Source organism: Netta rufina, assembly GCF_964035555.1.
Source record: "Netta rufina genome assembly, chromosome: 12".
In the NCBI taxonomy this organism is placed as follows: domain Eukaryota; kingdom Metazoa; phylum Chordata; class Aves; order Anseriformes; family Anatidae; genus Netta; species Netta rufina.
In genome coordinates, this window is record NC_140135.1 from 13,485,759 (window position 1) to 13,499,222 (window position 13,464).

Sequence of the window (13,464 nt, forward strand, 5' to 3'; positions counted from 1 at the left end):
CGTGCTTGAGGGGGCACTGCGACAGCGTGCCTGAGGGGAACAGGACACCGTGACAGAGCCCGAGGGGCCCAGATCTCGGCGTGGCGTCGCGGGCGGCCTCGTCGGTGTGACAGCGGGGCTGAGGGGCCCCGCCGCAGCCCGGCCGCCACTCCCTGCCCGCCCGGCCCGGGGCGGGGGCAGCTGACGCCGGGGCCCTGTGCGGCGGCGGCTCCGCCCCGCGAGGCCGGAGCTGAGACGGAAGAAGCCGCCGCCGCCGCACAGCAGCCGCCACCTCCTCCTCCTCCTCCTGCCGCCGGAGCCCGACATGGCGCTCTGAGCCCAGCCCCGAGAGCCGCCACCCCGGGGGGGCTCCGAGCAGCCGCCCCCCGCGCCGGCAGCGGGAAGCGGGGCATGGGCAGGGCCGCTGCGAGGAGCCCGGCAGGCATGGCAGGAGAGCGGCGCTAGGGTCCGCGTCCCGCCCGCCCGCCTCGCAGCTCGGCCCCAGCCCCGCGGCCGCGAGGTGAGTCGGCAGCGGGCGGGGGCGCCGGGCAGGGCGGGCCGCGCGGGGAGGGAAGGAAAGGAACGGAAAGGAGAGGAGAGGAGAGGAGGGAGCACGGCCCGCGCTGAAGCCGCTCCCCGCCGCTTTGTCCTTCCAGGCCCCGCCGCCGTCGCCGCCCAGGAGCAGGGAGGCCGAGAGAAGGGAGCAGCCGGCGGCGCCCGGCCGCCGCAGCCCGCCATGGCCCACTCGCCCGTGGCGGTGCAAGTGCCCGGCATGCAGGTGAGCTCCGCGCCCAGCCGGCCCCAAAATGGAGGCGCCGGGCTCTGGGCTCGGCCCCGGCTCCGGAAGCGGCGCTCGCGGCCCCGCCGGGCGGAGGCCGCCGCTGGGGCGCCGGGTGCGGGGGGACCGCGGGTGGGCGAAGCGGAGCGGGGAGGCCGCGGGGAGGCCGCGCTCGGCCCGGGGAGGAGCGGGGGGGGGGGAAGGCTGGGCCGCAGCCCTGGCTCCTGGGAGGGGGTGCCGCGAGGTAACGGGAGGCCGGGTGGTGGAGGGGGGGGGGGCCCTGGCGGGGAAGGGTTTCTCTCCCCCCCCTGCTTTGTTCAGGCATCCAGGAGCACGTAAGGGCTTTTAAAAGTGATTAAGGACGAAACGAAGCTGCTCGCAGGGTGTGTGGGTGCGCGGTAAGTGGCACACCGGCCTCGCTGGCGGGCGTCCCTCCTGCAGGACTTCCCCACCGACGTGCACTTGGCGCTGGGCCTGTAGTGCGGTCTCAGAGGACCTTGCGCGCAGTGGAAAAGTGAGGGCCGGGGTTCGCGCAGTGCAGCAGCCACCTTGCTGTCGGGAGCCATCGTCTGTCAGGAGCTTGCACCTCTCTCTGTGGCTGGGAATGAGACTTTGTGTCGTTTACACGTTTGTGGCACTTGCTTAAAAACTAAATGAGCTAGCATGTAACTGATTTTTTTCCTAGGAAGGTAGGAATACCTCTGACCCTTCATTCTTACTCTACTGGACGATCTAATACAAGTTCGGTCAGAGATCTTTATCAAGCAAAGAGAAGCTAAGCTCATTTCAGCATTAGCTTTTGCTTGTCAAAGGCTGGCAGCCCTGTCAGCATTTTCAGCTTTCTCTCAACTTGTTAGGATAGTCGTGCCTGTATAATAGCCAAGTTTGTTTTTTATTTTTTTTAATTTGTTGTTCCAGTAACACAGAAGCCTTTATAATACATCTCTATATATGTGAGACGTAGAGTTAATAATTTAGGAGGTTTCAGAACAGGTATTTAAAACTTCTCTTGGTCAAGTATCTTCTGTGTTTTTAGAAAGTGTAGAATTGAGGTATAAAGAGTATTTATGTATTAATTTATGTCGGTTACAATACCAAGGTTTGCTTTAATTTTTTTATTTCAAATAGCTTGCAGGCCTTTTAAAAGCAGTTAAACTTTGGTCATCCACTGACTTTTGTTTATATAAAAGAACATAAACTGCGTTCAGCCTCCCTGTTCTATTGATATGTCAAGGTTACTGTTGGGTTGGTACATCCTCAACAATGGAAAGCTAAAGAAACTTTGTGATAAAGATTTACGAGCTTTAGCCTGAGCTTCTTTATTTATATCCTCTGCCATTGTTAGTGTTTTCATATTTGGTAGACTTGTATTTCAAAATCCAAGTTTGTCAATTCTTTATTTTCATATTTGCTTAATGTATTGCTGTCCAATTTCCCATAGCTGCTCTGTCATCACAAAAGGACCTTGAAATTATTTAAGGTCCTGTCTTCCACTGTTAAACAAATAAACTTTATGTAATACTGTACTTAGTTCCACGAGTGTTTTTAGCTTAACCCAAGTTTCTTAACCTGTATCTGTAGGTTTAAAGCAAAACCTTTTTTTAACAGTTAGGTATATACAGCTGCATAGAACTAAGAAATCTTCATCAAGGTGACTTTTTAAAGTGAAAACTATTACACATATTCTGATAGTCTTAATGTAAAAAAGGGATAGGCTTTGGTGCAAAATTATTCTGTGTGCTGCTCTTTAAGAAGAGTTTATTGAGGGGAAAAAAGCAGCTCAGGAAGAAGGTGGTAGTCTGGAGTACAAGGACTGTTGTTTTTTTTTTTTTTCCTTTTTAACTTATTTGAACCATTTGGTCAGGATCATCTGAGGGATTATAAAAGCATCCCTGCTTCTGCTCAACATTAAAATAAATGCATGGTGACTGAAGAAGGAATAAACAGGTTCATCTGTGATAGAAGAAGATCTAATAGTTGCCTTAAAACTAGCACTGTGTGAAAGTGCATGTGATGTCAAACCCCTTATTTTGTAGTCTGTGTTGAGGGAGATAATTTATTGAATATAACAGATGGAATCTGAATTTGCCAGAGAATGTGTTACAGGTGTGAACTCCTCGATTTTATGGTAATCCTATATTTACATCCTGTTTTGTTATTTAAAAAACAAAACTCAGACTGATGATAAACTGTCAGACTCTTCTTTTTGGAGTTTTACAGAAACTCTTTTGACTGTTTTAAGATCTTTCATCTAATAAAGTGTCAGACTCCATTTAAAAAATAAAAATAAATCCAAACATAGAAAATTACTGAAGGTCACGTAGGGTTATTCTGGTGGAGTCTGACTTGGAGTGCCATGACAACAGTGGAAGACCCAGAGGTAGTATTATCTGTTGCCCTTATGAGTAGTTGCAGAATCATTTGTTTATATAGTGGTGGCATTCCGTTTATCCTGTCTTGTGTCCCTAACAAAACCAAATATTATACCTAACAATTCATGCCTGTGCAAACAACTTCCTAAAGATGTTTTTCTCCCCCCCCTCAGTTTTTTTTGGAAAGGCTCCATTTGGACCACTTATAGCTGGGTTAAGTTAACATCATACCAAACTTCTAAGACTGTTTAATATAGTCAAAGTACTTAGTGTGATACTCCAGGTTATAGCATTTTATACAGAATGCAAGATTAAAAGGAAAAATAGAAGGTTGATGGATCTATGTGAGCACAAGTAATGTGCCCTGATTACATGAGGTACGCTTTGTTATGAAAGTCAGGTTGCAGTTTTTATTCAGTGATGCCATTGTAAGTTGGTTCCTCATTAGAAAGAGATAAAATACTCAAAACGGTTTTTAGGCTGAAATACTTTGAAATCTCACAGTGAAGTGAGCATCTTGTTGACTGGCAGTATCTTGGAGGAATCCAATAAAACTGATACAGAGCATTTTTGGACATGGAATGTAAGACAGACGAGATATTAGAGCTGAGCCTACCTGTGTATTTCTACCAACCTGGGGATTATACTGAAAATGACGGTGTTGCTGGAGTGAGGGTGTTGGACCCCTTATTGGTACCCATACACTTCAGCATTTCTCTTTACCAGCTGGCAAGATGCATAGTTCAAAGGATTATATTTGTTTCAAGTGATCAGAAAGTTTAAAGTCAGTCACTTCAGATTGATGCATCTTCTGACGGGCTTATGTTATTAACAGCATCTTATACATTACTTGAAAACTTCCAGCCTCTCCTGTAAGCTTACAAATAAGTGACAGTTAATCTTTCTAAGGTGGACAGTGAGGAAACTTTGCTATTAGCATCCTGAATTTCCAAACTAGTTTGTAGACTTAAACAATGGAACTTCACTCAAGTAATACATTCTTGTTGTTACAGTTTTTTTTTTTGTTTGTTTTGTTTTTTAATGTATAAATGTTTCCTATTCTAACTTGTTCTGCAAAATAAGTCTGAAATACTCATTCATTAACTCATGGAATTGTTGATTCTTTGCTCTCTTCTTCCTGTCAATATGCATGTCTCTGGAACTTGTACTGGGGCTTTATCTCTGTATCTATACTATGCTATTCTTCTAAATGCTTTTTTTTCCTTTTTTTCTAATGGCTTTATCTCCTGATGCTGCATGGCAGTAGCCTTCAGGGTAGCCAGCAAGACTATTTAGACCTGATCTGCTTTCCTTGGCATCCAGATTATCTTGCAATAAGGAACCTACCTTCCTCTAAAAGCAGAGCAGCTAGAAACGTGTGACCTGTCAGCCAGTGTACTCTGATTCATAGTTGAAGGATTGCTTGATTAAATGCAAACTCAGATGTACAGGTGAGCTTTGCTCTCTGTGCTGCCAGTGAACAGACTGTCTATAAGGTGCTGCTCGCTCAACAACCCGAGCTTGGCAGCTGGAGATTCTATCCCTACGGGATGCTCAGAGGCAGATCAGTTAACATCTAGTTGTTGGATGGATATAGAAAGATGACAGGAGTAGTGGTGTTCAGATTTGGAAGTGGTAGACTTCACAGACTGAGAGGGGAGAAAAAAAAAAAAAACACATTTTTTCTTAAATCGGTGCATTTGTAGAAACAGGCTCTTTATGCGCAGTGCCTAAAGATGAGCACTGGAGGTGTGTCAGATTGCTAGCAAACCTTATTTATTATGGTTATAAGGGTGAGACATGCTTAGAGCAAGCAATTTGTTACTGTCAGGAACTTACATGTTTAGAGGGTATGCATTAGAGGAACTTAAACCTTTGAGAAAGGGTCTATTCAAGGATCTGTTAATATATTGCTGTCCACAGATCTGAGTTGGCTCCCAGATAATTCCACAGTGAGTTTGAAAAGGCTTTATTTACACTTAGAAATGTGACCCACCTAGAGAGAAGTGGGAAGTCTAGCGCTTGCAGGTCACCAGAAAACTTACACAGTGCCTAGAAAGCTGGCATTCCTTGTGATTGATCTAGAATGGACTCTGATAAATACCCTGGTCCTATTTCAGTTTCTTGATTTGTGCTTTGACCCACAGTGCATTCAGACTGCAGGAAGATAGTATTTATGACTTGTGCAGAGCGTGCCTCTTTGCTACTTGTAGTAGATTCACATAAAAGTATTTGTGGAATTCAGCACTGCAGTTGTTCTTTTCCTGGTTGTACTTCGTGTACAAGCTGCACTGAATGTAACAGTCTGCTAACTCCAGTCAGGCTTCATTAGCTGGGCTTGGTCCTTCTGTCTCGTGCACTGTGATAAGTTATTCTGACGACAAAGAAAAGTAGGGCTCAGTCATACTTGTACTGTTGTAGTGTTACCAAAGGAGGATAGAGTGAGCTTTAGAAAGTGTTTGCTGCATGGAAGTTATATTAAGTATAACCAACTGGAATTCAGCAGATGCTTTTATCAGTCAGGAGAAAAAAATCCACAGCAGTCTTTTCCTTTTTTTTTTTTTTTTTTTTTTTTTTTTTTTTTTTTGTGCAGATTTTACAGTTTTATACACTTGTTAAGTGCACTGACCTGGAATTCAGCAAATCTGCTGAAGCTGCAGAGAATGCATAAAACAAACTCAACTCTTCTCACCTTAATTGCTTTGCTCTTCTGCACCATCTGATGCTATCAGTTTTGAGCAGAGGATAATTTAACTTAAAAATATATATATAATTATTATTTTATTCTATTGAATTTAACATTAAAAAAAGTCACATGGGCTGTTTTTTTAAACTCCAACATCTTACTGTTACAGTTTTACAAGTCCTGATGAAAGGTTGTTTTTTCTTCCTTTTCTCAAGAAGGAGAAAATATATTAGTAGCTCAGTGCTGTATTGCATTTTGTTTAAAAAAATAAGTCTCATTTAGATGTTTATTTTGAGGGGAGGATTCTTTCTTTATATCACAAAATGTCCCGAGTTGGAAGGGACCAATAAAGATCGAGTCCATCTCCTGGCTCCACACGGGACCACTGCAAAACCAAACCTGGTGTCTGAGAGTGTTGTCCAAATGCTCCTTGAACTTTGGCAGGCTTGGGGCCATGCCCACTTCCCCAGGGAATGCCTGACCACCCTCGCTGTGAAGATGCATGGTTACTTCATGGCATTGAGAGTACATGGCTACTTGTGCCACTGCAGTAATGTTTGTAATGTGAGACCTGTGAAACATCTTAGTAAAGATGGGCAAGCATATTATGCTCAGTTTTCATTGGTTTCAGTGCCCTGAAAATACGGTTTTCAATCTTCTCCAAAAGTGAAAGGATGAATTTTAAACCTGTTAGTGGTTGCATCACTCATTTACTCTTTGGTGATTAACTTCAGATTTAAGAAAGGGTCACCAACTGTGAAAAGTGATAAGAGGTTATAATTTGTTTTTCTTTTTTCCAGCCTTAGGAACTGAGTTCAATAATTGCCAGGCCCTCAGAGTTTAGGGGTGGGTTTTGGGGGAGGATGGGGTTGGGGGTTAAACAGTACAAGATTGGTTGTGAAACAAATAATTTTATTGCACGCTGTAATTAGTGGCTACATGTATGCTCTCTTTGCAGAAATAAACAGTTGACGAGGTATCTTATCATGTCAGGAGCTACAGTTGCAAGTCCTACTGTTTCTTTCTAACTTGAAATTGCTGAAAATCAAATTCCTTCCTAATACTGTCTCACCAGGTTTCTTGATGTTTTTAAACTCTATTTAGAGAACTGTCATTTGTTCTTTAAACTTTCAGCAGCTCTTTTGGAATAAGTCTGCTCTGCTGATTAGGTGAGGATCACTGAGCACACTCAGTTCTGAAGGAGACTTAAATCTCATGAGAAGGGTGCCCATCTAGTGATAGTCACTGAAAACTATTCTCCCTGAGGGATTGCTACCTAAATAAATAGGGCGAAAGAACCTGCATCAGAGAAGCTAAGCTATTAATAAAGGGTCTGACAAGGTAACAGTAGCTTGCTGGTCTTGTTCTTCATCATATGTTGTGCATGTGGTTTTGCAGAGAGATGCTATATACAGTGCATGTGATTAGGTCCATAACTCAGGAAGGAGTTTCAGCTTAGATCTTTCTTGATTGCAGTTCTTTAAAGCTTTATTCATACTTGAGTGGTAGAAGTATGAAGCAAAGTTTGTCTTACTAAAGTCTGGATTTGAATGGTCTTGGTTGAGGCAGTGTATCTGGAGAAGCTTCATGGTGTGTTGTAGCTCAGATCTGCATGAATTCTATGTGCTCTCCTGAATGAGAAATGTTATCTGCAGGTTTCACTCTTGAGCTATAGGAATCTGAGAGCCCGGGGTGGCTTTCCCATTTTCATGGACCAGAAGTCAAGAATGATCTATTCAGTTCAATGTTAGTATTCCCTCCCTCCTCATCTTCTGCAGGCTTTTCATTCAGCTGGATACTGTTAGGTCCTGAATACTGGAATAATGTTTACTGGGGGGCTGTCAGAGGCTACATGCTTGCTAAATGTGAAGTTGTATTTCAGTGCAGGCTTCAGCTTTGGCAGCTGAACACAGAATAAATAAAAAATCAAAAACACTGCATACCTCAGAATGACTATTATTATTGTGAAGTGCCTGAATGTAAAGTGCTGAGTGAAAAAGGTTGAATTTCCACTGATGTAAATTGACTTAAAAGCATTTAGAGGAACTGGGAGGAGAGGAGGACAAGATGATGGATGTAAGTGCGTTGCCCTTGTTGGCAGAGACTTCTACTGGCTGGACCTGCCCCCAGCAGAGGCTGGGTGTGGTGGGGCAGACTGGCAGGGAGATCATTGGCAATGATCTCTCACCTAGGAAGGTGTTATCTGGCAACCAGTCACAACAAGAACATTTTTACCTTCCTGCTCAGCTTTATTCCAGCCTAGCTGGCAAGAAGAATCTCCTTTTTTTTTGGGGGGGTGGGGTGGGGAGAGGGTGTTTCTCTTCCTCCCTTCCTTTTTGGATTTCAGTGTAGCTTTTGACACAGTTTGCCATAGGATTCGACTGCACAAAATGTCCAGCATACAGCTAAACAAAAACATCCTACAGTGGGTGAGCAATTGGCTGATGGGCAGGGCTCAAAGGGTTGTGGTAAATGGGCACCTGTGTGGTGCCAGGACTTGGACTCGATGATCCTTGTGGGTCCCTTCCAGTTTGGGATATTCCATGATTCTGTGTCTGGTAGCTTCAGGTCCAGTGTGATTGATACCATCAAGGGCCAGTGTCCAAGAGCAGACCACAGCTTTTGGGCCAGTGGTCATAGAGCCTTGCAGAGAGGACAGGAATGTAGGAATCCAGTAGACTGGTGTATTATTTGTCCTTTCTCAAAACGGTCCCCTCCAAAACTAAAGGAATAATATGATCTCCTTGAACTGTGGGTTCCCATTTCGGCTTATTGCAGGCAGTGGTTATTCCTAGAGAGCTATCAGTGGTAAATAAAGTTGTGGCCTGCTCTTTCCACCGTATCATGTTTTGAAGCCATCTAATTTTTTTTTTTTCAGACAATGTTTTTCTGCAATATTTTAATGTTGTTTAGCCCAAAAGTAAGTAGTGACAGCTTCACTAGAGAGAGAGAGAGATTTAACAAGGATACTTGTATGTGCATTAAACTTGGTCTTGTTGCTGCTTTTTTTAGGAACTAGCATGTTTAAAAGGTGGAAATCGTTCTTCTTGTTCTATCTGGATTATTGTATGAGTTTAGCCTTATTTACAGGAGGGAAATCAGTGTTACCAGGTTCCAACTTGCACAGGAGTCCTAAAATGGCTTCTAAGATAGAGCAGTAAGAGGCCTTTGAAATTTGTGTATCAGGTGCCATCTTGTTGCAGGTACTAAACCTCTAAATACTGGAAAGATAGCCCAAATGCCAAAACGATATAATTTATTGCTGGTAGAGTGCTGACGTAGTTGTTCCTTTAAATGGGTGTGGCAAAAATTGAAAAAAATTGTTTATGTACTGATAAGCAGGCTGCTAGCTGAAAGGAAAGGCAGAGTGCTAAAAGCAGACTGCAGCCCATAAATGGCTATTTTTCCGTGTTCCTGTTAGACATGGCTTTTGTAATCTCTCTGCATATTAGGTTTTTCAAAGCAGTTTGTAACATTAGGAGAACACAAATATTCTTCAGCAATGTGGAACTGTAGTAGTCCTCTGACTTGTAATTCAGATGTGCAGGCAGCTCATTGAGGTGGGTTAATTACCCATTCAACAGTCATTTGGCCTGCACTGCTCAACAAAGGAGATTAAATTTGTTTTGAAAGGTCAGCTTGTTGAACTCCATAATAAATGCAGAATGGAATTTGAACATTTTGGTGTACAGGAATCTGTTGAATTCTGACTGACTTCTGTCTCCATCACAGCACACCCATCCATCTTAGCTACGGAGTGCTGTCACTTGAGGTTTTTTTCTTTTCCAAATCACAGTAAGGATCTAGTCACGTAATCTGTGGCTTTCCTCCCCTTTGCATTCCTCTGACTTACTAGGCCACGCTCACCGATGAAAGCAAACTGAAGGATATGAAGCAGTATGCGGAGGTTTGAGGGTTTTTTTATTTAAATATTTTACAATACTGGATAGTTAAAATGTGTCTGTAAGGATTTTCAGTCAGAGAGAAGCTCACTGGCATGAGGACTTTCTTTTTGTGTTTTTCCACTATGCAGAATACTCAGCATAAACAATTGGTGTAATTTTTTAATGTCAAAGAGCTAATCTTTGGAAAACCGTGTTGTAATTCTTGCTTTTGGCTTATTTATCCTATTCCTTATAAGCTTCTTGTGCTGTGTTACCAAAGTGGAAGAATAGCTAAGAATAGAGGAAGTGAGTTTGTTTGTTTCCATTTTCAGTGCAGTGTGCAATTGACAGCATGCATCTGCCATGGGTCAGAGATGGTTGGAGGATGAAGGTGATTCCTTCCTTAAAAATTGGAGAATGGGCAAGAATGAAAGCAAATTTTAAAGTTTGATAGTCATCAGAATTTTTAAGCAGCTGGCCTTATAGCTAACATGATGAAAACAAAGCCATATGGGTTTTTCTTTCCTTGCTTTTTAAAGAATATTGTTTTATAATAATGTTCTCAGGTTTTTACTAAAAATGGCAGTGAGTCTTGGCCTTGTCAGATAAGGGAGATGCTTTGTAAAGGGTGTAACAGGTCAGGTCCCATTTAAGGGGAGTAGAGCTCAGATCCAGTTTTTATTACCTGTGGTACAGAAAGTTTAGTGTAAAGGTTTGATACTTCATACAAATGAAATTATTCTGTTGTCAAAAACACTTTTCCCTTCAGCAGTTATCAGTAGTTATGGTAAATGTAATAAAGTATCTATTACCTTGATGATTGAGTCTTAGAAAGGACTGAACGTCAGAGTTCAGGTCCATGCAAAAGTCAGTGAGAAGCCAGAGTATGTACAAGATGGAGGAAAAAACGTGTCTACAGGTTCCGCCCTTTTATTGAATATCTGCAGGTTAATTTTTTTCTGACTCTTTGTAAGTGATAATGGATTTGCACCTGTGCTTTTACTGACTTCAAGGTATTTTAATAATATATAAATAGATACATATACAAGCATATGGCACTGTGTGTATGAGTAACTTTAATTGTAATAGGATTTTAAAGGAAAATGGAAGGGGTGGAGTGGGGAGAAACTCTAGGAATTAAAAAAACCTCTCTCTACCAGGGGTGGCTTTATTGTAAAGAAGTAGAATATTCCGTATGCAGATAAAATACAGAAACTTATATACGTGAATATAGAGAGATGTGTTAGAATATGTGTAGCATATAGTTAATTTCATATCTGATAATGTATGGAAAGAAATTCAATCAAGATATTTGTACCATATCTGAGTAAAACATTATTCTAAAATTATCCTGTGCCCCGTTAGTTTCACCATTTCTATTCCTCTCTTAATTTAAATTTTATTTGGAATTTGAACAGAATAAAAATGTAGAAGTAACTTATTCTCTGAAAATAAATATCTATGAGTGGACTGATAGCCTATGATTTCAATGTGCTTGACCCTGATCCAGTGTTTTATAAGAGCCTGATAAATGCTGGGACTAGATTAAGTGACTTAATTTTTAATCTGGTTTTCTTTTTACTGACTTTCAAGTATCTTTTATTCAGTGTATTTCAGGTATGAATTCTTAAGACAGTAAGTGGTATTTTGGAGATTGTACGGATAACAGTAATTATTAACCCTAGCTTAATTTTATCGTCAGCAGTAATTCAGATATTGGGAATTCAGAGAAATCCTAGTGCAGTACATGCGGGCTTCAGCACCAAAGTTGGCACATGTTCTTGATCTGGCATTTTAATGCTAACACGGCTGTGGGGCTGCCCAGCAAATTAATTAAAGGGATGTTTTTTGTTTGTTTTGGTTTGCTTATAATGTTTTGCCGTAACGTAATCTTCTTTTCTGGAAGCTTTCTTTAAGATAACTTTCTTTAAGATGACTCTTTTCCTTAAAGTTTGCCTTCAGTACCTGACTAAAGATCAGGCCTTTATTGTAGCAATTGCTTGAAATGTCTTTTAAACACATGGCTAATTCTGATGACTTCCAAAAATACCGCTATATGGTAGGGTGTCATTGAAGTGGATATATGAAAAATATGACAGTAGATACTCAGATCTTCTCTACTAGCCTCTTAGAAAATCTGAGCTAATTATATTTTTATAAATGGTCTTCTAACCGTGTATTTCAGCAATGTTTCACAATGTAGATGAACTATTCTGTATTACTCCTATAATTTTAAGAGAATTTCTGTTCCAAATAAAGCCTGGGAGATGCTTGAAAAATCCAGTTAATGTAACACCATTTATGGGTCAGGTTTTAGAAATACTGTTAAGACAACAGTCTTTTTATGTTCTCGTATTGATGGACCATATAGGAATCTAATGTGACTATGTTAAATTATTTGCCTTGGGAGACCTGGAGGATGCTGGTTTTGATTTAGTTAGATGCAAGGCATTAACTCAGTCTCTGTCTGAGATACTTGGAAGCTTCACTTTTTTTCATCCAGTTGTACTCAGTACCCATTAATGAAATACATTAATGAACCTTCTTATAGGAAGACCCAATTCAGGTCTCACAGGCTGGACTAGGTGATCTCTTGAGGTAACTTCCAAGACAAAATATGGTATAATCCTGTGACTCCAGATGTATATATGCATGTGTGTATGAACTCAGAACTATGAACTAATGGCACATATCTGGATGGTAGGATGGCAGAGATCTTGCTAAATGCTAGTGCAAGCAGTGTAGTTGTGCTGCACTGGTGAAATGGTGGACTTCTGAAGCTATGCAGAGGGCTTGTATCGTCATGCTTGTGCTGGTACTATTGTTACTCATGCTGGATAGATTGAAGTTGGCATGTATATATGCCTGCGCTTGTCATATTTGTTGCTGCTTTTGTCTGTGGTAGCAGATTTAGGGAGTAGAAGAGCCATAAATTCTCTTCCTGACCTGTCCACTTACAGGTGTTACCTTACCAGAGGCAATGATGGAGTTCACGCACTGCCTATTGACACCATCTGCTCTCTAACAGACATGGCTTTCCATATGAACCAATTAAAAAAAAAAAAAAGTGCTGTTATTCATGCTGGCAACTTGCAAAGCTTCTAATCCTTTTTGCTATTCAATGAAATATCTGTGAAAGAATATAGAGTAACAGTTTTGGTGAGGAGTATTAATAGTGTTACTTTCTAATTTCTACCATATTAGAAGTTTAGCTGGCATCTCTACTGCAAAATTTCAGTGATCTACATTGGGGGTGTATATACACACGCTTTTATTTACATAAATCTCCACCCTTCTTTGTACTAGGAGGAAGAGAATAGGTATTGCTGCATATTCTAAATTTGCCTTTGATTAAAAGTAGTCTTCAGTTTTTGTTTGTTTTTATCAGATGTAAAGAAGTACTCTTGTAGAACAACCTTAAAGACAAGGTAATTAAAGAAAGGTAAAAGCAAATACATTTCAAGATGCAGTCTTTGTTCTAAGCCTGTGTTTTAAATAATGTAAGGGTTCTTAGTCTGAAGCCTTTCCAAAAGAAATTATCTCAACATTAGCCCAAGTTGTTCAGAAATACTTGTTTTCGTCCTGGAGCATCCTACATATGCTTGTCAGCCTCGGAAGCTGTAACAGAAGCAGTAAAGCTGACTTTGATTGCGGTAAAGGGGTTTGCTCAGAATAAAGATTCGTTTCCCTTTAGTAATTCCACAGTACTTGTTCATCTCTGAGCTGCCTTTGTTCCACCTCTCTCTCCCCTGGGTGTACACAGTT

The 13,464-nt window shown here is 41.7% G+C and overlaps 1 protein-coding gene across 2 annotated transcripts in view; it reads left to right on the forward strand.

The window, feature by feature from the left end:
* Positions 1-230: 230 nt before the first annotated feature.
* STK26 (serine/threonine kinase 26) overlaps positions 231-13,464 on the forward strand; it is a gene marked incomplete at its 3' end in the record, with an annotated part of 31,566 nt that continues 18,332 nt past the window's right edge. For both annotated transcript variants that reach the window (XM_084293998.1, XM_084293999.1), the window contains exons 1-2: positions 231-499; positions 636-757. In XM_084293998.1, the coding sequence (XP_084150124.1) occupies positions 716-757 (42 nt within the window). In that variant the 5' untranslated portion in view covers positions 231-499; positions 636-715. The remainder of the gene's footprint in view (positions 500-635; positions 758-13,464) is intronic.